Below are 27,314 nucleotides of genomic sequence, written 5' to 3' on the forward strand. Positions count from 1 at the left end.
CAGCAGATGTGCTGGGGAAAGGCTCCCAAGAAGGCCTCCTGAGCCTGCTCTAGGCATCAGCTGTGAGATGGAGTGAGTATAACATGAGGACACAGGGCGTGTAAGGTACCATGTTCTCAAGAAACTTTTGGTCTTCTTGTAGAAGACAAGGGGTGGCCTCTGGACTTCGGAAGGGCACTCTCTAAGAAAGGGCTCTTCTCCCTGTCCTTTCCCTTCCTGTATCACATCCCCAGCTTTAATATTAACATAGCTCTAGATAGTGACTGCCAAAGCCTTTGCCATTGCCCAAGACCAGCCAGGGATTCTAACCACTGAGATGGATGTAAGGACTGCAAGTGGCCTGTCATGAATGGGCAGGTGTCTCTTACTCTGTTTCTGGGTTCTGGGTGGTCAGCTGGTATCTAGCCCTGCCCTCCTTCTCTGTGAGCTGGATCAGTGGGATGCTGAGGTCATTTCCCCACCTTGGCCCAGGATACCCTACCTCTCCACAGGTGTGGCAAGGGCCAGGAGATGAGAGAGGAGTCCCTTGGTGGGATTATTTCTTTGCAAGGTGCTTTGCTGGTCTTTGGGTGAAGCCTACTAGCCTAGTTCCCTGTTTGAGATTTTGGTCTAAGATTTACTTCTGCAAACTGCAAACACATGCAAAAAAGCAAATTAACACTCGTTGCTCAAAAGGTGGGCTGAGTGGATGATGGAGGTGATTATTAACTTTTCTAACTGTTCGACTTTAGTAGCATGGATTACTTTTATAATTAAAAAAATCCAATAATGGTGAAATTTGGACAAGACTATGAATCCCTCCTTAAATTACCTCTTTTGTCAAAAGCAACTAAATGATTCCAATAACTATAGACATTCTCTCAGAACCTTCCATGGGCTCGGCACACCATTAGAACAAGTGGGAAGGAAAGAGGTCAGATATTTGTGCCAGGGGTTTAAGTTGTCCTTTATGGAAAGAAAAACCTTTTCGAAGTGCTATCACATATGTAGGTATTTTATTCAGGACTGTAGGCATCATATTCTTTAAAGAATAAGAAAAGATAGAGGAATAGAGAAAGGAAGTAGAAAGAGAAGCAGTAAATATACATAGAAGTAAACAGCTGCTTTTCTTTTGGAGTTAGTTATAGATGCCCTTTGTTAAAAACCACAATTGTTTCTACAGCCAAGACCAACATGGTGAGCTTCCAACAAGAGAGCCATATCCTCCTCCTCCAAGGCCCCACCTGGAATGCGGCAAGTATAGGGTCCCCTGTCTATGGCTGCTTACACTGCATCTGCAGGACGGTGGGGCAGGGAAGTTCGCAAGCTGGTCTCACACTCAGGCCTTTCTTCTCTAAGGCCTGGGAAGGCCTGAGGCCAGAGTGATCCTCGTGTCTGGCATGGCTTTCAGGCCAGAGCTAGGCCCTGTGTCAATTCTGTGAGTGGCCAATGCTCATTCTCTTGTTCTTGGGTGGACTGTGGCCTTTCCCTGTAACTGTCCTATGGCTTCCACTTACCTCCATGACCTCAGATTGCAAAGGGTAAATCTAAAACACAACAGTCACCGCTGGTGGTGCATTTGAAATACACACAGGAAACACAGGAGAAATGGGCCAATAAAGCTCCCTTAATTCCGCCCTCCTGGAAGACTTCTCAAGCTGTTTAATCCTGCCAGGATAGAAACTATTGAATGGGCTGTTTATGTTAGAGATCCACCTTATAGAGCTTGAAAACCAGGTCTGGGGAAAGAGAAGGAGAAAGGACAGGTGACGGTTCCCACCTTTGCCAGAGAGCCGCCGGGGCTGTGTGCCAATGCAAATGCTCCGGCTGTCCTCGTCATCCTCAGGGGGCTGGCTCAGGTCATCCCAGGCACACTTGGCACTGACGCCGCTTAGATTGGAGCCGTCCGTCTCAATGCCTTTGTCAACTCTCTCCTGCTTGGAAAGAACCAAAGAGCCAGAGTTCCTTCAGCGAACCGGTGGCCTAAGGTCACCACCATCTTTCCGTCTTGTCCTTTGTAGGTTCTGAACATGGGACAAGTGCTAGAAGAGCAGGATCTCTGATCTTGTTCTGCCCTGGTTATAATGCATGACAGTCTCTGCCAGCCACTGGGCTCCTTCAGGGTGTCCAGGGACTAGGCGACGAATGAAAGGAAGAATGAAAATCCCAGGGAAGCTTCTCCTCTATCATCAACCCTCACACCTGTTTTGGAGCCACAACTCCATGCATCTGACACTGGCCTGCGCTGCTGACGTGGCAGAACCAGGAACTACTTTCCTGAGGAAAGGCAAAGTCCTTCAAAACCCCAGGATGAACCGGCCAGTTGCTGCCACAGAGGATGGGGGGAAGCCTAACACGGGTGGGAGAGGCCAGACCAACTTCTCCCCGCCTCCATGCCTGCAGTTTCTTCTTGTGACAGCAGGGGGTGTAGTCACACAATGAAGCGCCACCAGAGCAGAAGGGCAGGGCTGCCTACATTGCTAACTTGTTTGGCAAAGGACTCTGGATGAAGTTTCTTTTACATTTCTTAGAATAAAATGGTGGCCTAGAGGGCAGTGACCATCTGAAGACCCCACCAGAGGCCCTGCCTTCGTGTAGACCTCGGCACTGTTGAGTCCAAACACTCTCCAAATGACCTCACCCAATGGCCTCAAGGAAAATTATACCCAAATATCCCTGGGATTTCTGGTAAAACATAGTTCTGTGATGTTGAGCTTTAGATTAAAGATTATCTGGAAGGCTCTAGCAACCTAGTTCATAAACAGCCATGTGGGCCAAATAAAGGTCCTGAGTGAGCTCCTTAATAAGAGTGTTCGCACCTCCCTGTCTGCCTGCCCTTCTCTACAGGCCGCCACAGGCACTAAATTGGCCTGTGGGTCAGCCAGGGGGCCTTTCTAGGAAAGCACAAGGTAAATCCACATAAGGTCCTTATTTCTTGAGACCAGGCCCTGCCCTGGATGCCTCCTTCCCATCAATCATACTCTCCTCCTTTCCAGTGCTACCATTAGCCTGGGTAAAGATGGGATTCTGAGCAGTGACAGGGAGAGGCTGATGACAGGGGGAAGCTCTGTGCTCCAGGCAGAAGCATGTGAGCCCTAGTTTGCTCAAGGTATACCTGAGCTTTTCTCTCTCCACTGGTCACCCTGAGGCCTCCTCACTGAAACAAAGAGCTGAGGATGCCTCTTGGCTCAATTAGCTGAATAAAAAAGTAAAGAGTTAAGACCCAGAGAAGTTAAGGGACTTGCTTAGGCACACAGCTAGCTAGTGGTAGAGCCTGGAGAAAAGGAACAGGAGCTAGCTCTAAAATGAACCACCTGCAAGCAGGCTCTAGACTAGCACAAATGAACACAAAAGAGTCCCCACTTGGTGTACAGAGCCACCAGGAAAGAAAGCTGGATTTTCTCACTAATACCTGCTTGCTCTTGGTCCTGCTGGCTGGTCTTAGGAGAGCCTTAAGACTGGGAAGAGAACTTTTCTTGGCATGTAGAGAAAGGACAGGCTGCTTACCCTACTAGTTTAAAGGACCAGGTTTTTTCTTAGTACCTAATGACTTGGCACTTAATGACTGGGGCCAAACAACAGTCCGGTGTCCCATGATTGATCCCAGAGTGGCTAGAGAACAAGGGACTTAGGGAAACAGACTCTTGATGGTTCCTGGATCTTGTATAAGCAGAAGCTACAAGGAAACCAAATTTAAAGTAGAGAAAACAGAGGATCAAGGCAGCAGTTTGAACACTTCGTGTTAAAGACACTAGGAAAACAGAGGAGCATCATTTGTGAATGAGTAGTGTTTCTGCCCCAAAACTCACAGGCCTGCAGTAAAGAACCCAGAGACTGCTGGCTATGTGTCTAGCTGCTACCTCTCCCCTGCCACCTCTCTTCCGTCCTAGAGGATGTGTAACTCCTGGAAGCTGCCTGTGGCCTACCAGATTTTTTACGGAGACATAAAAGGTTCAGTGATGGCAATAACCTGCAATTGGTGGGGGAAAGGAGGAGGCAGACACAGGCCGGGCACATTATTAGGTGTCTGCCGCTCCTGCTTCACAAGGAGCCCATAAGAAAGGAAGTTATGCTCTATATGGCTTTCAAAATTCACCTGCAGTGAAAAGAGTGCTTCTCCTACGAAACCAAAGACAACACTGAAATTCTATACCACTGGGCCACAATGAGCGGGCAATCGCAGGCCTGTACGTATAAAGACTTCCTTTACACAGCAAGGCATGCCAACCTACCCAGGGAAGGAGCTTGGTGTCTGACTGCCTAAGATATAAATATACCTAAAAAGGGGATGAGATCATTAGACCAATCAGGGCACCCCCTTTGCACCTGGGCTGTCGGGTCAAGATCGTCTACTCTGTTACCGGGTGGTAGTGACAGCAGTGGGGTGGCTCCCTGAAAGAAAGTCTGCATTCTTATGAGAAGGGGGAAGTGGAGGGTGAATATTGGGCAAGCAATAGCAACTATATTGATTTTCCTTAGTTGCTGGTGATCTTATTTTTTTTAAGTCAGGTTTATTGATCTATGACTTGCATACAATAAAATTATCCCCTTTAAATGCAAAAACACATGTGTCTGAGACTAGTTTTCTTAGCCTGAAATTTCTGCTCCCTTATGTGCTCTATAGAATTCAGGGGGCAAGTTCTAAACCATGCCATACTTCTACTCACTCACAAATAAAGCTCCTCCGTTTTCCCAGGATGAAAGCCAATGTTATTTGGAAGAGGCCTAGGCACAGTATGCTAGAAAGGTTTTCCTCACTTAAGACATACTTGCAGGTGTGGATCAATCTCAAATATGGTCTCTCCCCTCCGCATGTCAGTTATCAGCCAGGGGCCACCAGCGCTGTGGACAAAGAAAGGGAACAGGATGGTAATTGAGGGTCTGGGCTGGGCCTCTAGCCTGCCCAGTTTGCTGCCCCAAGGAACACAGAGGAGTGGTTAGTGGTGGGCCATCAGGGAGTGAGTTGCCAGGAAATCCTTCTGTGAAAAACCAGTGCCTAAACAGCAATGTAAGGGAAACCCAAGTGTGGGGGAGGGAGGGACTGCCACCCCCAGGCCTGGAAAGCCAGGCACCCACCTAATAGGGAGGGGTTTACTCACACAGGCACCGTCCGCAGCAGCTCCAGGATGCCCTGCCCATTCCACTGCTGGGCTGCATGGAGCTCCTCAGTGCAGACACCAACAATCTGAGATCCAGGAACAAGATTCCATTATGCGTTAATGGCCATTCCTCCTACCCATCCAGAAGGTCAGCCACATAGGCTGTCAGTGTCACCTCAAGTAGCGGGACCACAGGTAGGATCTGTGTGTGCTCAGGAGCTGGGCATCCAAAATGCGGAGGTTCCTTTAGGAGGGAACAGTTGCCTGGCCAGGATTTTGGATGGGTCCATACATGGGGCATTGAGGCCTGATTCTTGCCCTGCTGTGATAGGTCAGGTGTCCACAGACACAAAGTTTAGCCTTAAACTGTGGAGGAGAAAATCAGGGCCCTGCCAACTCAGGATGGGTTCCCAGCCCATGACTTTTAGAAGCAGTGAAGGTCCAGGGAGACATTCATACCCAGTCTGGGATCATGGGAAATGTAAACAGAGGTGATTCTAAGAACTTCCAAGCTCAGAACTATGATCAAAGGGCCCCAGCAGCTGGCAGAGAAGCTCCCTTCTTTATCAGGGGCTGAGCCTTTGAGTAAATCTCAAGGGAAATAACTAAACTTCACACAGACCTCATGATCACAAGGAAGCCCTGTGCAGCTGGGGCGGATGCACATCCCTTTTGGGTAGTGGCAAGTCCAGCCCAAAGCTGCCTTCCTGCTGGGAGCTCCTGTGCCTGTGGATGCCTGGGTCTCAATTAGTTCACAGAAATACCCTCCCTGTTATCCCCCTCAGCTACAACTATTCTCTCCTATCCAAATGGCCCCTTCCCCTTCCTCCTTCTCCCATCTCAGCAGAGTAGATCAGACCATTGGAATTGAGCTGACAAACCATCAGAGGGAACAGAAAATGGGAGAAAATAGAAAATTTCCTGTTCCATTCACTTCTCTACCCAAGCCCTCCTGTCTTCCCAGTATCTTTCTCCCAGGAAGGCTCAAGCCCATGTCCAACCTGTGCCTCACCTGAAGGAAGGTAACTACCCCAAAGGGTGTCTGTACAGGTTGCATCTGCGGGTCCTCTGTGAGAAGCATGTGCTGAATCCTTGACTCACTGTTATCCAAAGGGCTGTGCCAAGACACGTGGTCCCCACTGCAGAAGGTGTTCTCTGTGGGAGAGACAGGAGGATCCTCAGTGTTTGAGGCCCTTCGTCGAGGCCTGGAACCCAACCTGAGGTCCGAGAAGCCCAGGCTGGGAAGCTCCACGGCCTTCCAAGGTAATAGACCCTGTGAAGGAGGGGAAGCATTCATGTGGATGGGAACAAAGAGTGACTATTTTCCCCAAATCACACACTCCTGCTGGTCAATTCTGCCAGCTTTCAATAGAAAAGAAAAGGCTGCTAGTGTGCATGCTCACTTGGCCTAGCAAGTCCAAAGCCTTCCAACATCTGCTCCACCTCCCCAGCACCTTCACTTATTCAGGGTGTAGGGGAACAGCCATGATTTGATCTACCAAGAAAGAATAAAATGATTTACTGCGGGGCCGCCTGACCAGAAGTCCACAAGGAGACTAGAGGGCAGTGAAAGACTTTCACCTTGGAAAAATAGGCCAGGATTTCTGTGCCGCTGAAACAGTGTTCGAAAGGGAATATCTAACCTTGGAGGGCTTTGGATATCTCAGCAGTTTCTCCCAGGTAGACGGATTTAGGGAACAGCTCCTCAATGAGAAACACTGCAGGCTTGGAGTATATGGAAGTTTGAACTGTGCTGCACACCCCTTGGCAGAGACGTACAGCCTGGAGGGGCAGCTATTTCCATGGGAACACAGATGCTGTGCCTTGGCTGTCCAAGAGAAACACGTGCAGTCTTCAACTACCTCAACTTTTATCCGGGTGTCCTTCCAAGGGTACTCTGATTTAACAGCCTGTATGCGTCTAAAAGTTCTATTCTTTTTCTTCTAAAACATATAGCAACAAACTACTTTGCACATTTCACTCAATTACGTATCCTGGAATCATCTCACATCAGCACATAGAAAGCCACCTCATTTTTGAAATGACTGTATGATAGTCCACTGTGGTATATCACATATGATCTGGGAATATCAACAGCTAAGGCCTCTTCACTTTTTATCACTATTCGAGGCAAGGCAAAACACACACACACGCACACACACTCAGCCTGAAGGTTCCCAGGGAGGCCTGAGAGAGCTTCTACTCTTGCCTGTCTTGGTCAGAATACTAACTTCCTCCTGAGTCAGGTGAAGTTATGCACCACTTTTTCCGTCCAAGAGACAGTCTCAGATTATCGTTCCTGACCTCAAAAGCATTCATTCAGGAGGGAGAAGAAAGACTTCCTCCTCTAAGAGACACGGAATAATAAAGGGCAAAGAGGGCATGGCTCTAAGCAGAGCCAGCTAGAAACCCCGATATTTGCAAACTCCTGCTGGACTCACTCTTCCCAGATTCCCTCTCCTTTTACAGGTGTGTGTCTATAAGCAGCCTGCATTATCTACAAGTTAGAAACAATGCAACAAGTAAAAAAATTGAATTAGTATTTCAAACCTTCCTCTACAATAAAAAGTCCAAGCCCAGATGGCTTCACTGGTAAATTCTACCAAACATCTAGAGAAAAATTAATACCAATGTTTCACAAACTTTTCCAAAAAAAGAAAAGAGGTAAAATTTCCCAATTAATTCTATGAAGCCAGTATTACCCTGATACCAAAACCAGGCAAAGGCACTATAAGCAAAGAAAGTCACAGACCAATATCCTTGATGCACACAGACACAAAATTCCCCAACAAAATACAGGCAAACTGAACATAGCTACATATAAAAAGGATCATATATAATGTCCAAGTGGGATTTAACCCAGAAATGCAAGGTTGGTGTAACATAAGAAAATCAATATAATATACTATATCAGAATAAGGGTAAATAAGCAAACAAAAAACCCCCACATGATCATCTCAGTAGGCACAGAAAAAGCATTTGGTGATATCCAATACTCTTTCATGATAAAAACACTCAAATTAGGAACCGATAGGAACTTGCCCAATCTGTTTAAGGGCATCTGCATAAAACCTACAGCTAATATCATATTTGATAGTGAAACACTGAATTATTTCCCTCTAAGATCAGAAATAAGACAGAGATACTCACTTTCACTGCTTCTACTCAACAGTATAGAAGTTCTAATCAGGGCAACTCGGCAAAGAAAAGAAATAAAATCTGGGTAGACTGAAAAGGAACTAAAACTATCTGTATTGGTAGAGGACTATGATTTTATCTATGATTTTATCTATAGAAAACCTTACGAAATCCACTAAAAAACTATTGAGATAAACAAGTTCAGCAAGGTTGCAGGGTATAAGAGCAATGTACAAAAAATCACTTGTATTTTTATACACTAGCAATGAACAATCTGAAAATAAAATTAAGAAAACTTCCATTTATAGCAGAATAAAAAAGATTATAAAGCTTAGGAATACATGGAACAAAAGAAATGTAAACTTATACTCTGAAAACTATAACACATTGCTGAAAGAAATGAGAGAAGACCTGCATAAATGGAAAGATATCCAATGTTCATGGATCAGAAGACTACTGTTAAGACGGCAATATTTCCCAAACTGATCTACAGATTCGATGCAATCCCTACCAAAATGCCAGATGCCTTTTTTTTGCAGAAATTCACAAGGTAATTCTAAAATTCATATGAAAATGCAAGGAACTCAAAATACCCCAAACAATCTTTAAATAAATGAACAAAGGTAAAAGACTTAATCTTCCCAATTTAAAAATTACTGTTATCAAGGCAGTGTGGCACTGGCATAAGGACGGACATATGATCAATGTAACAGAATTTAGAGCCCAGAAATAAACCCTCACATTTACGGCCAATTACTTTTCGACAAGTGCACCAAGATAATTCAATTTAAGAAAAAATAGTCTTTTTAGCAAATGGTGCTAGAACAAGTGGATATCCATTTACAAAAGAATCAAGTTGGAACTCTTCCTTATACCATAAACAAAAATTAATTTGAAATGAATCATAGGCCTAACTGTAACTGCTAAAATTATAAAACTCTTAGAAGAAACAAAGGAGTAAATCTGACCCTAGATTACACAATGTTTTCTAGATAGAAGACCAAAAGTACAAGCAATAAAAGACATATAAATTTGACTCCATTAAAATTAAAATCTTCTGGGGGTGGCTCCATAGTATAGTGGTTAACATGACTGCTTTACATGCACCAGGTGCACACTGCGAGCATGTGAGAGGAGATACCCCACCTTTGGAGATCCACTTCTTAAGGGCAAATGGCAACATCCATAGGTCAGGGGTAGAAGTGGGGGGCGGGGGGAGGAATTAAAGAGGGGGAAAAAAAAGAATTAAAATCTTTTGTGCTGCAAACAGTACTATCAGGAAAATGGAAAGAAATGCAAATCAAAACCAGAATGAGATACCACCTTACACCTATTGAGATGGCTATTATAAACAAATAAAAACAACCCAGAAAATAAAAGTATTGGTGAGAATGTGAAAAAATTGGAACCCTTGCGCACTGTTGGTGGGAATGTAAAATGTACAGCCACTGTGGAAAATAATATAGTGATTTCTCAAAAAGTGAAACACAAGATCTAGCAATTCTTCTGAGTGTATACCTCAAAGAATTGAAAACAGACTCAAACACATATTTGTACACCCATGTTCATAGCAGTTATTATTCACAATAGCTAAAAAAGGGAAGCAACCCAAGTGTCCATCAATGGATGAACGGATAAACAAAATGTGGTATTTGTTTTTCAGCCTTAAAAAGGAAGGACATTCTGAAACATGCCACAAAATCAATGAACCTTGAAGACATTATGCTATGAGAAATAAACTAGTCACAAAAAAACAAATATTGTGTAATTCCTCTTATATGTGGTACATAGAGTAGTCAAATTCATAGAGACAGAAAATAGAACGGTGGTTGCCAGGGGCTGAGGAAAGAGGGGAATGGGGAGTTAGAGTTTAATGGGTATAGAGTTTCAGTTTAAGAAGATGTAAAAAGTTCTGGAGATGGATGGTGGTGATGGTTGCACAACAGTGTGAATGTACTTAATGCCGCAGAATTATACACTTAAAATTATTAAAAAAGAAAATAAAAAGGCAAATCTCAAAACGGGAAAAAACATCTGCAAATTATATATCTGATAAGTATACAGACTATATAAAGTATATTGTATCCAGAATATATAAAGAGCCTTACAGCTCAATAATAAAAAGTTATACAATTTTTAAATGGGCAAAGGATTTTAATAAATATTCCTCCAAAGTATATAAATAGCCAATAAGTACATTAAAAGATGTTCAACATGATTACTCATTAAGGAAAACCACAATGAGATGCCATCACTTCACACCTATTAGGATAACTAAAATAAAAAAGGACAATAACAAGTATTGGGTAGGATCAGGAGAAACTGGGACCCCTCATACATTGCTGGTGGCAATGTAAAATAGTAGAGCTGCTTTAGAAAAGAGTTTGGTGATTACACAAAATAATATGACCCAATAATTCCACTCCTAGGAATATACTCAAGAGAAATGAAAACATGTCCACACAGACTTGCACAGGAATGTTCATAGCAACATTATTCACAATAGTCCGAAGGTAGAAACAACCCAAATGTCCGTCAACTAATGAATAGATAAATAAAATGTGGTGTATCCACACAATGGAATGTTATTTGGCAATAAAAATGAATAAAGTACTGATACATGCTACAACATGAACCTTAAAAACATCATGCTACCGGAAATAAGCCAGTCACAAAAGGCCATATGTGATTCCATTTATATGGAAGGTCCAGAACAGGCAAATCTATGTAGACAGGTAGATTAGTAGTTGCCTAGGGCTGGGATGGTTAGGGGAGAACGGGGAGTGACTGGTATTGGAATTTGGGATGAAAATGTTCTAGGGATCATTGTGGTGATGGCTTCACAACTGTAAATTACACAGTATGTGAATTACATCTCAGTACAGATGAATGAAAGAGAGAGAGAAAGGGAGAGAGGGAAGGAGGGAGAAAAGGAAGGAAAGAAAGAAGGAAGGAAGGAAGGAAGGGAGGGAGGGAGGAAGAAGGAAAGAAAAGAGGGTGGGGAGAGACGGAGAAAAGGAAGGAAAGAAGAGAAAGAAAAGAGCAAGCAAGCAGGTAAAAAGGGGAAATTTGGGGGAGGCAAATTGAGTAAAGCAAGGCCAAGGCCCTGGATTCCTTGTTACCACCTCCTCAGGGAAAAAGCCTAGTCTGGGAGAAGCCTGTCTCATAATGCCCAAACATCACAGCATTTTATAGGTCTATATGATCTAAATGATCACCTAGTCCAACATTTTCATTGTCTACAAATGAGGAAAGGAGCCTCGAGACTGCCCAAGGTCATGGGGCAAGTCAGTGATGATGGGCACAGTGCAACATTTCCCAAACTTCTGAGTCATCCATAACACCTGTCTGGATTTTTAACAAATCTATGTACCACCTGTACCATTATCTACCTCTGTTTTTCTCCCTAAAATTGACTCACTTTTTAAAAACCTAAACAAACACTTTTAAAGTAAACTTCAATTCACTAAATAAGGAAAATAAAGGGAAAACCAGTGTTGCTTACCATAAAGTAGAAGATAATTTGATAACTTCAAAATAAATGAAAAAAATGTTTTTAATTTCTAATAGATACTGTTGCTTACCTAACGTTGTTAAAGTTGAAATGAATAAGGGTTAAAGAGCTGTTAGAGGTTCAGAGTCATATCGATCTGATGAAATCAGCAGGACTGAGGAGGGTACAGAGTCCTCACTATTCATGTTATTGAATACCTTGTCCAGTTACCATCTAAATCTCCTGTTGGATTTGGCGAACCCTGGCATTGTGGTTAACTCTGCAGCTGGGAAGGCCCTGCTCCTTATCTGCCCCTGCTCCTTACGAGCTGTGACCCTGAGTCTGTTTCCTTATCTGTAAGCAGGAAACAGTGTGCCTACTCGGTGTGCTGTCCACTGCTGCATGTTACTATTCCTGCACTGGAATATAGAACAACTACTCCCACCCAGGTCCCAGTCTCTATCAGAAAACAGGAGCAGTCACAGAGCCTGTAGCTAACAGAAAGTGCCAGTAGGTGGCACTATCACTCCTGATTTAAGAAAGAACTGGGCCAGTTCCCCCGTCCTCCGCCACCCCCCTGCCCGCCCCGGCCGCCCCCAGTGCCCCAGGTCTAGCTGATGTCTGGTCTGTAGAAATATACCCCAAACACCACAGGGACTTAGGCTAGAAACAGGGGAATGTCTGAAAAAGTTTGGAGCTATGACTTTTTATTAACCAGAATCGATAATTATTTTAGAATAAATGCTGTGCAAACCTAAACAGTTTAAATGAAGAATGATCAAACGGTGCTTTGTACAGACTTAATTTGGGAAGGAACACAATTTAGGTAGCTGGGACTGGAAGATCCTAAGGCATGAAAGGGAGACAGACCCAGTCACTGCTCTAGGACCTCCGCACTACCCTGAGTGTGTGTGATCAAGATTTGGCAAAATGTACTAGTGAGTTAAGGGGTGGGGGGAGGAGAAAGCACTGCCACTCACAGGAAGGTCTGGAGAGCAGGAGGCGAACAACCTTACAGACCAGGGCAGGGTCTTTCTTTCCTAGCCCTGCCTGGTGGGAGAACTAGACTTATTAGCTCTGCTGTGGCTAAGAAACAGTCTTTCTTAACAACGAAAGAGCCTTGGTCACAGTTTTCAAGCCTGGGACAAAGCCACAAAGGGCTCATTCTTGAGTCCAATCTGGTCTTTATACCCTGGATGCTCAGCCCCATTCTGTGTGGAGCCACTGCGAGTCTCCGCTCAGGCCCCAGCGCCCACCCCAGGAAGCTCTCAGCCCCTTCAGAGTTTTCAAATGCTAATAGTGCCTCCACTGGAGGCCCAGCTGCTAGTCCAGTGGTTAGAGAAGCTTCTTCCTCCCCCTTCTCCTCTTCGGCTTCCTGAAGTATCCTTACCAAGAAATCAGGATGTAACTCCCTGGGGTTCCTACCCAAACCACGGAGCAGAGGGGCTTGCCTGGGGTCTGAAGGCAGGCCATTTCAGGTGAGGCCTGGGCACTCACTTTCCATTTCCTTCCCTCCCTCCCTGAGCTCTGCCTCTAAGGATCATGAGAAACCTCCCTCCGTTGCTGCCTATTTGGCAAATTCACCAGAGGTGAAACACTACTGAGGGTGGCAACAAGTCCAGAAACCGTTAGGTACAGCTCTGCCCTAGCTTAGGTGAGAAGAAGGTTTCATTACTGTCTCTTTCCCCATTAACAAACAACTCCCTGGCAAGAACTCTTAAAAGTTGGGGGGTAGGGGGAGCTGTATGGGTGTGCAGATTTCTAACTGGCCCCTCAAACTGACCCTACCCCTACCCACACCTCCCAAACATCCAGCTTTAGTCATGGTGGTTTGAAGTTTGACTGTGCCAAATATGTTAGTAAAATCTAGGGAAATGGGTTGCAGAAGAAAACAGCTATTGTTTGTAAAGTAATTATTACTGCCTTTGAAACACCCAGAGACAAAGATATTCTTCAAGAGTTCTAATTTGTCCCAACTCCGGAGAATGACTGTCTCCATTCTGTGTGAAAGTGCAGTCCCAGTGATGTTTTTTACACAATAGCTCAGAAAGCAATGTCGCCCCCTCCCACCGACTCAATCATCCCAGTGATCAGAATTAATATGCTTGGTCTGAGGAGAATGGATTAATGTCATCTTTTGCAGCCCAGAAGAGTGGGTTTCTCATGGCTAAAGCTGGAGCCTGGAAGCCAAAAGCCCTTTTGAGTGTTCTGAGATAGGTATATGCCTTCTGGGGGTGGAGGGCAAGGGCAGGAACCCCAGCTGAACTGTGCCAGGTATCAAGTGAGTGGCTGGTCTGCAAGAGGTGTGTTAGAGACCAGAAAAGTGGGAGGTGGCCGAAAGCAGGCTGACAGACTGGAGTCTGTCAACTTTGAGGTCAAACTTCTGAACAATGGGGTAGCCATCACAGTCTCTCAATAAATGGTCTCCATCCTTCTTGCCTTCTTGGTACTCACAAATCACTTTGACAACCAGGGCTTAAGTATCCTATATGAAGAAAGAGCTGGTTCCTAGGAGGGCTTAGTAGTTCTTTAAAATGCCAGATGTGCCCAATACGTGACTAGCAAAACTGATAGGGAAGGGTCAGGTAGCCTGTCCCCCTGTCTCTGGAGGTTCCAGGATGAAACCAACACAACTGCCTATCCCCACCCTCCTTCCTGAGAAGGCCCAAGTTCCTGCTGCAGCCACTGTGAGCTGCTCAGTGGAGCTGAGATTGGAAGAGTCCCTTCCAATCACAGCCACTGTGAGCTGCTCTTCCCTGAGATTGGAAGAGTCCCTTCAAATCAATTGAAGGCCCACAAACTGCAATATGTTTATGGGAGCAGGAACATACATCTGCACAGGCTTAGGCAGCCTCACGAACCCCCAATGAGAGGAGGAGACGACCTGGAGGTTTTGTTAAATGAACCAGATCTGGCTGAAACAGTGGAAGAGGTAAAGTTCAGTCAGTCATGTTGGCCTCTACCCAACCCAGATGCTCCTCATTGGGGCCACTTAGTCTGCCCACTGGATCCCTCGCATAATATCCTAATTTATAAAGCCCAGGAACTTTCTCCTTGCTCTGAGCTAAGCTGGGGGGAAGGGAGGATGTGTATGCCCAGGCTATTTGCTTCTTAGTATATTTCCAGAAATGAAGAGCCTACAAAATTTTAGGAGTTCACAGGATATAGGACGGCCTGATGTCGCTGCCACAGATTATCTTTCTGGAGCCCTAAACACAACCATGAGATGTTATGCTCATTATGGGGAGGGTGTAACCTCGGGCGCTGTGCAGAGAGTACCACCCCCACTGTCCATGCACTATAATACCCAGAGCCTCCTCCGGGCCTCCTGTGCCTCCACGTGACAGAACCCACAAAGGAAGGCCATGGGCCTTCTTCCCATTGGGGAAGATCAGCACTCACCTTTTCCTGGTAATAGCAACTCTCCTTCATCCAGGGATCCAAACAAAGTTGTAACTGAGCACTCCCCTGCCTCCCCGCCCCTACTCCCCATCCCCAAACCGAAGCTAAGAGCTGAGCTCAGAGCCTTGAAGCAGTTCTGAGGGAAGACCCACCCTAGGAGATCTAATAGCAGTTGAGAGCAATGATGTATGCACACCACATAAGAGCAGAAATAAATGTCTTGGATAATTCCCCTTTAACATCTAAGTGCTGCAAGGAGAGGATAAGAGTGGGGTACTCTGGAATTTAGAGGCTTCGACTGGTTCCAAAACAACAGAATTTGGCCCCCCTGCTCTTCTCCATACCCGTGCACAGCAGATAAGATGCTTGTAGAGAAGGCGATCCCAGGAACAGGACTGCACAACAGTCCCACTGCAGGGTTTGAAATCGAACCGCTAAGAACGGCCAAGACAGAAGCCTTTCTTTAAGAAAGAAAAAATAACAACAAACCATGTGTGAGGAAGGGAGAGAAATGGATTCTCTGCATGTTTGTTAATGAGCTTCTGTGGCTAGCACACAAAGTTCTTCATAGCTGGATGGATGGTGTGGATGGGGCCAGCTGTTAAGTTTTTCCAACCTGGTCAAGTGGTAGAAGCAAGAATTAACCGCTCCCCACATGCACACTTTTTTAAAATTCTGGATGTAGTTTCAGGACTTGAAAAGTTAATTTGAATGTTTGGTTAAAGAGCTTCCCTCGACTTGTTCTGTCTGATATTAATTTAGCTAAATATGGATGCAAGACACTGTGAGGGAAATGGATGTGCTGCATCACTTGATTAAATAAAGAAGAGTGAGAAGAGACGTTTTCTCTTACAAAACTGAAAGGAAACGTAAAGGATATTCCTTCTAGCTTTTGCCTAGAATCAAAGGAATCGCCAAGGATTAAGAAAGCTAGTCAGGAGACTCAAAATTGTTTCCCTATGTATTTTTTCAAAACCTCTGGCTCTCCAGCTTCCTTCCTCTCTCTCAAAGCCATAATCATAAAGGCAAATAGTGAACTCTAAACCTTTTTATATAAATAGAGAAACTCAACAAACTGGAATATGGTTAGAGCAGGGGAGGTAGGAGGCTGGCAGGCCGCTAGAGCCCCTGGGGACCCTCACCCAAAATTGAGTCTCTGAGGGCTGCAGGCCTTTTAGGACTGGCTCACTACCCATCATTGATGTGGTTCCCCTAGACCTCCAACCACCTTGTGTCCACATAGACAGGGCCATGGCAGGACAACCTCATTCTCTCTGAGGTGAGGGTGGGTACCTCAACTCCTTAACTGCAAAGAGCTCAGCAGGGGTTTACCCACCACATCTCATAGCTGTCACCAGTCAAATCCTATTCATTCATCCACTATGTGGCCTGCCCTCCTGTAAGGAAGATAGGTCCTTGCTTACCATTTCAAGAGCCTTGTGTCCTAAGCTAGCAGGTGTTTTCACTTTTCTTTTAAAGCTGCTCCATCTGTTTAGACACCTGTCAGTATGGGAAGGAAGTCTTCTGTCCAGAGGCTTAAAACTGGGCAGACCTTGCCCTTGCTGCTCTCCCTCTCAGTTGGCACAGAGGGCCTCCACATACATGCAGGTCAGATCCCAAACCCCTTTGTTTTTAAAGCTAAAGTGACTAAAGAGGTTTTAAATTTGCAGTTCCTTTATACATTTCATCCCCTACCCCCATCCCCAAATGTCTAGAGATCCTTTGATGCTTTAAAATCAAGCATATGCTTTCATCTTCTTCCTGAAGAGGAGAGTTAAACCTACAGTGAAAATCCATGTAGTGCCAGACACATGTAACCTAGAACAGTCACTTTGGCAGGCCACATGGTAGAATCTATTAACATAAAAGTACATCCCCTTTGACCTAATCATTCTACTTCTTAGTGTCTATAGCAAAACACGCTCACAAGGAGGAATGAACAAGGATGCTCATGACATCTGTGCACTGTTGGCAACAGCAGAAAATGGGAACAGTCTAAATGTGCATCGCTAGGAATATGGTTAAATTACAGCCTGTCCATGCTGCAAAATGACAGGTGGCAGTAGAAATTAGGTAAATCTTTATATATTGACATGGAAAGATCTCCAAGACATCCTGCTAATTGAAAAATCCAATTGTGAAGGGCAGTACAGTTTCACTTACGGAAGGGAAAAAGAAAAACCCAACCCATTTCTACAGGTACCTAGAAGAAGGTCAATGCATAGAAAAAAGCCTGGATGGTTGCCAGGGCCCACACCGAAGGATAAAGTGGTTCCCTTCAGGGAGGGGCCCGATACTGGGTCACGGAGAACTTTTCCTATGGAGTGTGAATTTTTAAATCTCAAAAATGTATTTTTGTATTATTTGTGTACGTAGAAAGAAGGGCCTCTCTTTGACACTCCTGACCTGCAGCAGGAACTCCTTTAGCAGCTGTGGTGGCCATCACACTTAGAGGGTAGTGGTACAGATCCCTAGGTACCTAGAGGGCCATCCTCAGCTTGCATCTAATATGTCACCAGTGGCACTTCCACCAGCTTAGCTTTTGAGTTCTTGAATAAATGCCCCCTCCTTCTCCTAAATTAACCAGACAATGATGCTGGTCCTCCTGTTGCAAACTTCAAATTTTTCCCCTTTTTTTCCTTCTCTTGGTGGTTATGGTCAGTTACATAAAAACAAGTCCCTTTCTCTCCCTTGCAATTTTTGTTCTTAGTCCTATTTCTGTAAAATGCACACTGTTTCTTATTAGCACTTTTAGCATTTTTACTGCTTTGTAACTCAGAATTAACCACTGCCCTTAAAACATCTAAAGTCTAATATCAAAATGGTAAACACATCTATAGACCTACAACGGGACAGACCCAGGTGAAGATACTGCATATACCTGCTATTCCCTTTTGTTGGGGCAGGGACAGAGCTGACGTGCTTTTGCTCTGGAGCAAAGCTGCACTTGTATCTATGAAGATTGCTAAGTCAAAGAACTTTAGCATAGCCCTCATTTTGTCTAAATTCCAAAGAGTACGAGCATCTTGCCCCACAAGAGTCTGGAAATCTAAAGGGAAACACTACTCTAGGATAAACTTTTTTGCTTTGCTGTTGTTTTGTGTTTATTTTGGGAGTGGAGAGGGTTATGTTTTTGGCTAGGGAGGTGCAGACAAAATAAGCATCTTTGTTATTCCTTCAGGATAGTGGATGATGAGGCTAGAACGTGGCTCTGGCACTTTTCAAGAGAAGAATCTGGTTCTGCCGTGGCCCTATGTCCATAAAACATTGGTTTCCAATTAATATGAAGAGGGAAACCTTCTGGAGCTAGGTAAGGAGTTTAAAAAGGCCAAAAAAGAAATACTTATCTCAAGTGCTGTCTTCATGACAGAAAATGTGTCCACCTTCACCCAGACTACGAGTTCAAAGGTAACCAAGATTGGAACCAGGACCACTCAATGGCAGGCCTGGTGTGGAGCTCAGGGTTTCACCCCAACACTCTCAGGAAGAAGCCACTGCCGAGTGAGTCACTAGATTCAGTCTGGTGGCAGAGCAAACTGGATGACTCAATCAAACCAAACCAACAAACCTCAATCCTTCTTCCCAGCCACCAACCATACTGAAAGACAAGAGACAGGAAAGCACATGGTATGGAGGTGACCTGAGCACTGGAGAACCTGGTTTCCAAGGAATTCTTTCTCACTTAATCCACTAGGGCTTGGCCAGGCCACCATAACAGCATTGTATTTCAAAATTCTCCAAAGCACATTAAAGAAAAAATATTTTTTGGTTCCTGGTCTGAAGCTTAAGCTTCAGAAACAAAGAAATAAAAAAAATAACTTGTTATTAAGGTGAATTTTAAACCAAAGTAGAGGAAATAGTACAATAAGCTCCCATATACCCATTGCTTGCCTTCAATAATTATCAACTCACGGACAGTCCTGAGTCACCTAGAACCACAGCCACTCCAACTTCCCACTCTGTCCTCACTGGATTATCTCAAAGCAAATATCTAACATTATATCATTTCATCCATAAATATTTAAGTATGGAATTCTAATAAGACTTTTTAAAACCATAAGCATGATTATATCTTTAAAAAAATTGACATTAATTTCTTAATATTATCAAATATTGACTTCCCATAAATGTCTTTTACATTTGGTTTGTTCAAATTATTATCCAAACAAGTATCACACTGTGCCTTTGGCTAATTTATTTTAAAGTCTTTTTTAATCTAAAGGTCCCTTCCCCCTTTTTTTTTTGCAATTTATTTGTTGAAGGAAATAGGTTGTTTGTCCTAGACTGGATTTTGCTGATTGCATCCACATGGCATTATTTAGCATGTTTCTCTGTTCCTAGGTGTTTCCTATGAATACCAAATATTAGAACTAGAAGTTATGATGTCAGTAACCATTGAAATGACAATTGCCTAGACCCAATATTTCATTAGGAGGTTCTCAAAACAGTAATGATTTAATTCTTTTTTTATAATTTTTTAGCTGGAAATCTTCTCTAAAGTTACCCTGAGGTAATTTATATAGGAAAGGCAGATTAAATGTGTGGTTCTTTTCCTTTATTTGCCAGTTTTTTAAATTGTCATATTATCTAAAGATGATCAGAGGTTTTTTTGTCTGCCTTTTAAAATGTTATTACATAGACATAGATTTTAATATATTTGCTGTATTTCAATTCATTAGTTATTATATTTAATTTTTCATTATAGCTGTTATTAATACTTATATTGTTCCACCTTTGGCTGATGGAAGTCTCTGTAATACACTGTTGAGTCTGTTGACATGGCCCTCAAAATCTTGGTAGTTTCCTTTTTTTCTGGTATAAAAGGACGTAGGCTCATCATGTGTATTTTTCTGCCCCAGACCTAGAATCAGTCATTTTTCCAAACGGCTCTCATTTCTTTTTACGGAAAATGGTATATAGTGACCACAGTCTGGATCTAGAAGTACCTACTGCTACGGATTGGTTATTGTTTCCAGATTTGTACAATGAACATAAATAAAAAATATATATACTTTTAAACAGAAAACGTATCTCAAGTTCATTCTGATATTTCTGGTTAAAATTTAAGAATATATTTTTATTAGATTTTATATTTGTATTTCTATTTCTCTTATGCTGAAAATTTTGGTTTCTAACCTTTGGTTATTTGCTTTATCCTACTACATACATATACTGGTTTCGGAAGAATCATACTAATATTATCATTAACTCTATGATTACTGAAGTTTGTTTTTTTTTTTTGTCTTTGTGGTACACTTATAAGGGCCATACAATCAAATTACTGTTTTAAAATCTGTGTGTATTGTTATGACATCAATTGGATATGCTATGGATTTCACTTGTTTCACTTTGCTTTTGATTTTTAGGAAAAAATCAGACTGTAAGGCAGACCCATGGTCCCCACCCCCTTGGTGTTCATACGTCGTATAATCCTTTCCCTTTGAGTGTGGGCAAGAACTGTAACTTGCTTCTTTCAAAAAGAATACAACAAAAGTGAAGGGATTCTACAGGTATGCTTAAAATCCCAAATCAGTTGATATTTAAATTTTTATTTTTTATTTTTAGTTTTAGTAAAATGCACATGAAATTTACCAACTTAACCATCTTTCAGTGTACAGTTCAGTAGTGTGAAGAACATTCACATTGTTGTGTAACCAATTTCCAGAACTCTTCTCTTGCAAAACTGAAACTCTGTACCCATTAAACAACAACTCCCCATTCCTCTCCCAGCCCCCGGCAACCATCATTCTACTTTCTATCTCTATGAGTTTGACTACTCTAGGTACCACATGTAAGTGGAATCATACAATATTTATATTTTTGTGACTGGCTTTTAACTTAGCATACTGTCCTATGCTAAGTTCATCCATGTTGTAGCATTTAAGAGATGTCCTTGTTTTTTAAGGCTGAACAATATTCCATTGTATATACACCACATTTTGTTTTTCCATTCATCTTTCAATGAACACTTGGGTTGCTTCTACCCTTTGGTTGTCGTGACTAATGCTGCTCTGATTATGGGTGTACAAATATCTCTTCTATAGTCTGCTTTCAATTTTTTGGGATATATACCCAGAAGTCGAATTGCTGGATTATATGGTAGGGAGATTACCCTTGCTAGACTTGACTGAGTCAGGTGAAAACTCTTAAAAGGAGGTTTATGCACACACACGTGTCATATGTCAGAAACTGTATTGCCGGCTCTGAAGAAGCAAGTTGGCTTGAACCCTACAACTGCAGGGAAAAAAATTCTGCCAACAACCTGAGGTAATATGGAAGCAGATTCCTCCCCGATAGAGCCTCTAAATAAGAAGGCAGCCCAGATGACACTGATTTCAGCTTTGTGACACCCTGAGCAAAGGACCCAGCTAAGTTATGCCCAGACATCTGACCCAAAGAAACTGTGAGGTAATAATAAACACGGGTTGCTTTAAGCCACTAATTGTGTGATAATATGTTACATAGCACAGAAAAATAACATAGGAAAAATGTTCAATTTTATTTGTTTGTAATTATATAAAATTTTAGATAGTTCTGAAGTCCTCTCCATTCTAGTCCCTCTTTCTCCAAAAACTACCATTTAAAATGAAAATTATGATTTATCCTTCTATTTAAAATGTTTTCTTGGACGTGGTTCCATAGTGTAGAAGTTAGCATGTCTGCTTAACATGCAGAAGGTCCTGGGTTCGTGCCCCAGTGGAGCCACAGTTCATGGTCTATGGCCATACCACCCTGAACAAACCCAATGTCTGATCTCGGAAGCTAAGCAGGGTTGGGCCTGGTTAGTACTTTGATGGGAGACCACCCAGGAAGACCAGGTGCTGCAGGCATAAACAAACAAACAAACAAATAAATAAATGTCATTCCTCTCAGACCACAGTTAAAGAGCCATTCTTCTCTGTATATGCTCTGAATTGTCAATGTGCCTTGCAGAATGCGACACCCAGGCTGTTAGGCTGGAGATGGAACATGAAGAGGCACTTACTTATGACACATGTGTAAAGACCTGACCCCTGTCTGGTGTCTACGTGTCTGCCCATGTACTTCCAAAGTTCCCCGCCGATCAGATACAAGGAGGGGTATAGGGATAACCAATTTTAGGTGATCTGGTTATAGAAAGAAGCAGCAGTAAATTATAAGTGATAACACTTTGTTGCTTATGCTATGCTCCTTGCCAGGATATATCTTCCTGCTTGGAGGGATGGAGTAAGGACTGAGTGGTGAGAATGGACTTGGAAGTGCATTCAGCTGGGCTTTCTCAGAGCCACGAAGTTAGGCCTCCAGCCTCAAAGAACTTTCTTAACACTAGAATAAAGCCAGCCTTTAAGTTAACAAAAGCTGAAAGACTCTTGTGACTCATTTTGTGGATTTCAAAGGCTACACAGTGCTTCCTTAGTGCCTGCGATGACAACTGGCCACAATACAGCTGAGGGCGCTGTGGCATTAATGGCCAGGGGCCATCCAGCCTCATGGAATCCCCTTCGTTGAGGACAGCAGGGCACACACCAAATTGCAAGATGTACAGACCTTGTGACCCACAGTTCCACTTTAGAAATTTATTCTGATAACTGAACATGGCTGCCAAGATGTACATACATGGATGTTCCTTAAGGGTACTGTTTAAAGTGGAGAAAACTGGAAACTACCTGAAAGTTCATCAACAAGGGTTTGTTTATACTGGAGGGGTCTATTATCTTACTATCTGTGATATCTTATTATATCACAATAATAAGAAATAATATAATAAGAAATAAGAAATAATAAGAGATATATATTTTGGTCTTTAACCCCAGCTCCTGGCCAGAACTTCAAAAACCTTTGTAATTTCCTAAGCAATAAAAATGCTAAAAGCTTCTTTTGTTCTTGGTCTTTGACCCTGGTTCCTGACATAGAGCTCCTAAATCTAAGTCCCCTAGAATTTCCTGGCTGAAAGGAAAGTATTTCAAGGCAACTCCTGGTGGATTCCTGGACAGCTTCAGGATGGATGATGGTCACCAGAAAGAGCAAGCCATGATTAGAAGCTGGAAATGTTTAGCCTCACCCCTCATCTTCTATGGAGGGGAGAGGGGATGGAGACTGAGATAATAGTCACACCTAAGAGATGCAGCCTCCATAAAGATCCCTAACTATGGGGTTTGGACAGCTTCCGGGCTGGTGAACACATGGTGGTGCTGGGAGGGCAACACGCCTACAGAAGGCAGGGAAGCTCCGAACCCCCTCCCACATGCCTTGCCCTATGCATCTCTTCTATCTGGTTGTTCCCGACTGTACTCTTTTATAATAAGCCACTAAGCTAGTAAGTAAACTGATTTCCTGAGTTCTGTGAGCTGTTCTAGCAAATTATCAAACTTGAGGAAGGTCATGGGAACCCTGATTTATAGCTGGTTGGTCAGAAGTACAAGGGACAACCTGAGACTTGTGACTGGTGTCTGAAGAGGGAATGGGGGTTAGTCTTGTGGGACTGAGCCCTTATTTGTGGGATCTGACATTATCTCCAAGTTGATAGTATCAGAACTGAATTGAATTGTAGGACACCCAATTGGTGCCTACAGAGAACTGGAGAGTTGTTTGGTGTGGGAAAATCCACACATCTGGTCACATAAGAGTAAAGCAGTAGAGGGAAACAGTGCATTTTCCTTCCACCATCATATAATGCAACATCTTATAACCATTACAAACACTGCTACTGATCTCTAGATAGAAAGACTTCTGTGATGTGATGCTGGGTGAAGAAACCACGCTAATATGTATAATGCCAAGTTAGTATATTGTCTAATTATTTTATGCATAGAGACATGTCTAGAAAGGTGATAACCAAATGTTAAGAATACTTGTCTCAGGGGCTAGGATTTAGATAGTTTACTTTTCATTTTCAGTTACATATTTATTTAAATTACAAAGTAATAAAGACTTTTATAAGAAATTCAAACAACAGACAAGCGTATAAAGTAAAAAAATAAAATTTTCCCCCGTCAGTCCCATTTCTCAGATATAACCACTGCTAATGTTTACATGCATTCTTCAAGATTTTTTCCTAAGCATATATAATCAAATTAATATTTTTTCAAAGTAAAAATACAATCCTACTCTTCCCATTGTTCTGATTTTGCTTTTTTCATGTTTTCAACATAGCTTAGATTTTTTTAAGCATTTTTTTAAATGGAAAAATAATAGTTATTTTCGTTTGGGAGAACAAAAGCGCATCAGCCAGGACAGAACACAATGCATGTGTGATCTGAGTGGCCCAGTAAAGAGAAGCAAAGGACAAAGGCTTCCTGTGTTCCGGTCACCATGCTGGACAATACGGGTGGGGGACCCAGACGAGTCCAGCTGGTCTAGAAAGTTCATAAGTGCCCTGTTCTCCCTAAATCTTCAAACCCAAAGAGAGACTGCCAGAGCTAAGCCAGTGACTCAGGAAAGCTAGGACGCTGGGCTGCAGCCTGAGCCAGAGAAGCCTCCCTACCCCAGTGCAGTGTTCCAGTGTGCAGCTTCCACTGGGCCAAGTAGGACAAAGCTGAGGAAGGCCACCCCACTGCTGCTTTGGAGGTCTCCTGCAACACGCCAGCAAAATAACCTCCCAACACCTGGGCTTGCTGCAATCCCTCTTTAAAAGCACCCAAGTTCCTTTGTCCCTTCCTTCCCTGGTTCTAGTTTCAACTGATATATTCCCAGAGAAGGGGATCTGTGAAGAGCCCCACTGCCAGGGGAGCTAGAGCAGAGCCTGTCTCACTTAGGGGAGCCATTTATTTCCCACTGAGAGCTATAAAGAGAACAAGAAAGCAAGATCCCTCGTAGACAGATCATTGCATGGTATTTGAAGCTGTTCTAATAACTGCACCAGAGGGCATACCCTGAGGTGGTGACTTGTCCTGTGGTAATGGCCTGGGGCTGCTTCTCGGGGCTCACTGTCCTGTCCTCTGGGAAGTTCTCTGAAAAATTCAGTCATGATTATCCTTTTGGTTTTTCTTTTCTGATAATAAAACCCATGCTTTGTATAGAAATATTTTAAATGACAGGAAAACGACAATAATTCATAACCCCAGCACCCTCTGTGACTAGCATCATGTATCTCTCCCAACTGTCTACGTGGACCTGTAGATATTGTTAACAGGAGTACGACCCAACTTCATTCAGTGTTGTAATATGCTTCTTTTTTTTCTTAAAAAAATTTTTTTTTCTGCAATATGCTTCTTAAATGACAACATAAATAATATTAATTGTTTTCATGTATTATGCCAGGTACTGCACTAGGAGCATTAAATATATTACTAGATATTACTACCCCATTTCACAGCTAAAGTAACCTTGGGTCAGTTTTGACCCCAGGGCCCACAGGTCCTCCATGGCAGAACTAGGATTTGCTCTCCTCCACCCTGTTCTCTAGCCCTCTTCACTGAACATTCTACCTTGAGCCATTCCAGGTTACCATTTCAGGGCTTTACCTCCTGCAGAGGTGCTAAGTCTACTCCTAACTTTCCAGCAGCTCTGCCAGGCTTGCCAGAGGCCCTCACCACCCCTTGGGGGAGTATCCCTGAAATGCAGGTGCTAGAGACAAAGGAGCCACTGAAAGGTTAACCAATTACAATTCCACGGGAGGCCGCAGATGAGCAAACTAGTCTGAGGGCGAATTATCCTAGTTTAATGCCTGTACAGATTAACCCCTTTCTATTAAGAAGCTTAAAGCATTTCATGTAGTTCTCCAAGATACAGACCCAAGGAAGCTAAAGGAATTCGCCTCAAATCATGCAGCAGCTCAGCAGGAGATGCATTCACCCCTTCCTCAACAAAGTTATAGGCACTATGAGCCCTCTATAAGAAGCCAGGGGACAGGCCCCCAGCTAAGGCAATTTCACAATGTCTCTGGATATTTCACAGAGATTTAAAGATGGTCACCTCTCTACTTGGGTCATTATAGAGAAGTGTAAAACACTCTCTAAATCAGGTGTTGGCAGATTTTTTTCAGTAAAAGGCTAGATATTAAATAATTTAGGCTTTGAGGGTTATATAGTCTGTATAACTACTCAACTCTGCTGTTGTAACACAAAAGAAGCCACAGATAATATATGTAATGGGCATGGCTGTCTTCCAATTAAATTTTATTTACAAAAACAGGTGGCCATCAGGATTTGGCCCGCAGGCTGTACTTTTCCAACTTCCGCTCTTAGGGTTGACATCTTCCCTAAAAACACCCAGACTTAGATATTGTCTAGAATATAATTTATATGTAAACCACTTAAATTTTAGGGCATAAGCTCATTTCTGAGGTTGACCTGTTTTTCTTCAGTGGAGTAGAAACAGAATCTTTCAACTATCAATCTAAAATCTTGGGAGAGTGCAGAGAAATCAGGAATTGCTTTGCTTTATAGTTGTGGTCAGTATTACTAACATGAAAACGAAAATATTTTACAGATCCATAGCAACCAGAAAAGAAGATAAATCAGGCTGAGGGAAAGAAAATGTCAGGAAAATCAAAAAGAGTATGAGAAGAAAAATGATATTAATATTACCAGGCAGCTCCATTTGGCTTCAGTTAGCTGACTGGAGCAATGGGCAGCTTATCCAAACCAGGAAACGAGAGAACTCGACAGCTCTCATTGGAATGATGGAGTGTCTCCTTTCAGAAAACTTTACTTGAGGCACAGATATTAAGATCATGTACACTTGGGACATCTAGAGAAGAAAGCCAGGTAAACTGTTGAGAAGCTGAACTGCAGCCTAGCCATAACTCACATCTTGGGACATGCTCTAAGCTCTTTACTCAATCTTCCTGACTTCTTTCACTTATCTGCAGAATAGGGATAAGGAAGCAAAACCCATTCTACCTCCTGGATCTGGAAAGAGAGCCCTGTGGTGTGCTATTGGGCACAGGTATGTGGAGGCTGACACCCTTGAGGGAGAAGAGGGGTCCCCTCCTTAGACTGGAGTGCCTCAGGGGAGGCAGGCTAAGGCCAGGATCATACAGAGTTAAGGCCCCAAGGATTCGAATGGCAGCACTGAGAAGAATCCATGATTCTGAGGACTATGCTCAAAGTGCTGCAACAGCCCCAGCGCCTTCTAGGAGCAAGTCACTCTCAAAATGCAAACAGAAAGTCTCTGACTCCTCTAATCCAAGTACATCTTAATTTTTTAAAAAGGAGGTTTTTTTCACTCCCTAAACTGGTCATTTCGGTTTCCTCCTTAAAATGCTTTCAAAGCTATCCACT

General features: G+C 43.1%; 1 protein-coding gene, 1 non-coding gene and 1 pseudogene across 8 annotated transcripts in view; 2 read left to right on the plus strand and 1 right to left on the minus strand.

Moving 5' to 3' along the window:
• The window catches only part of SUFU (SUFU negative regulator of hedgehog signaling), a 93,424-nt gene that overhangs the window by 29,550 nt on the left and 36,560 nt on the right, over positions 1–27,314 (minus strand). For 6 of the 7 annotated variants that reach the window (XR_001517730.2, XR_003042839.1, XR_003042838.1 and 3 more), the window contains exons 4-7: positions 6,091–6,233; positions 5,079–5,164; positions 4,749–4,821; positions 1,760–1,916 (exon numbers count right to left, since the gene is read on the minus strand). Coding sequence is in view for 4 of the 7 variants with exons in the window: in XM_006920903.3 (XP_006920965.1) it covers positions 1,760–1,916; positions 4,749–4,821; positions 5,079–5,164; positions 6,091–6,233 (459 nt within the window). In the remaining 3 variants the exon portion in view is untranslated. The remainder of the gene's footprint in view (positions 1–1,759; positions 1,917–4,748; positions 4,822–5,078; positions 5,165–6,090; positions 6,234–27,314) is intronic. The other variant, XM_006920904.3, reaches the window with a different exon arrangement.
• On the plus strand, positions 21,744–21,816 carry TRNAV-AAC. Its single transcript has one exon. It is a non-coding gene; the product is annotated as a tRNA-Val (tRNA).
• Positions 21,826–21,941, plus strand: LOC112470148 (annotated as a pseudogene).

This window comes from Pteropus alecto, unplaced genomic scaffold (assembly GCF_000325575.1).
Source record: "Pteropus alecto unplaced genomic scaffold, ASM32557v1 scaffold177, whole genome shotgun sequence".
In the NCBI taxonomy this organism is placed as follows: Eukaryota; Metazoa; Chordata; class Mammalia; order Chiroptera; family Pteropodidae; genus Pteropus; species Pteropus alecto.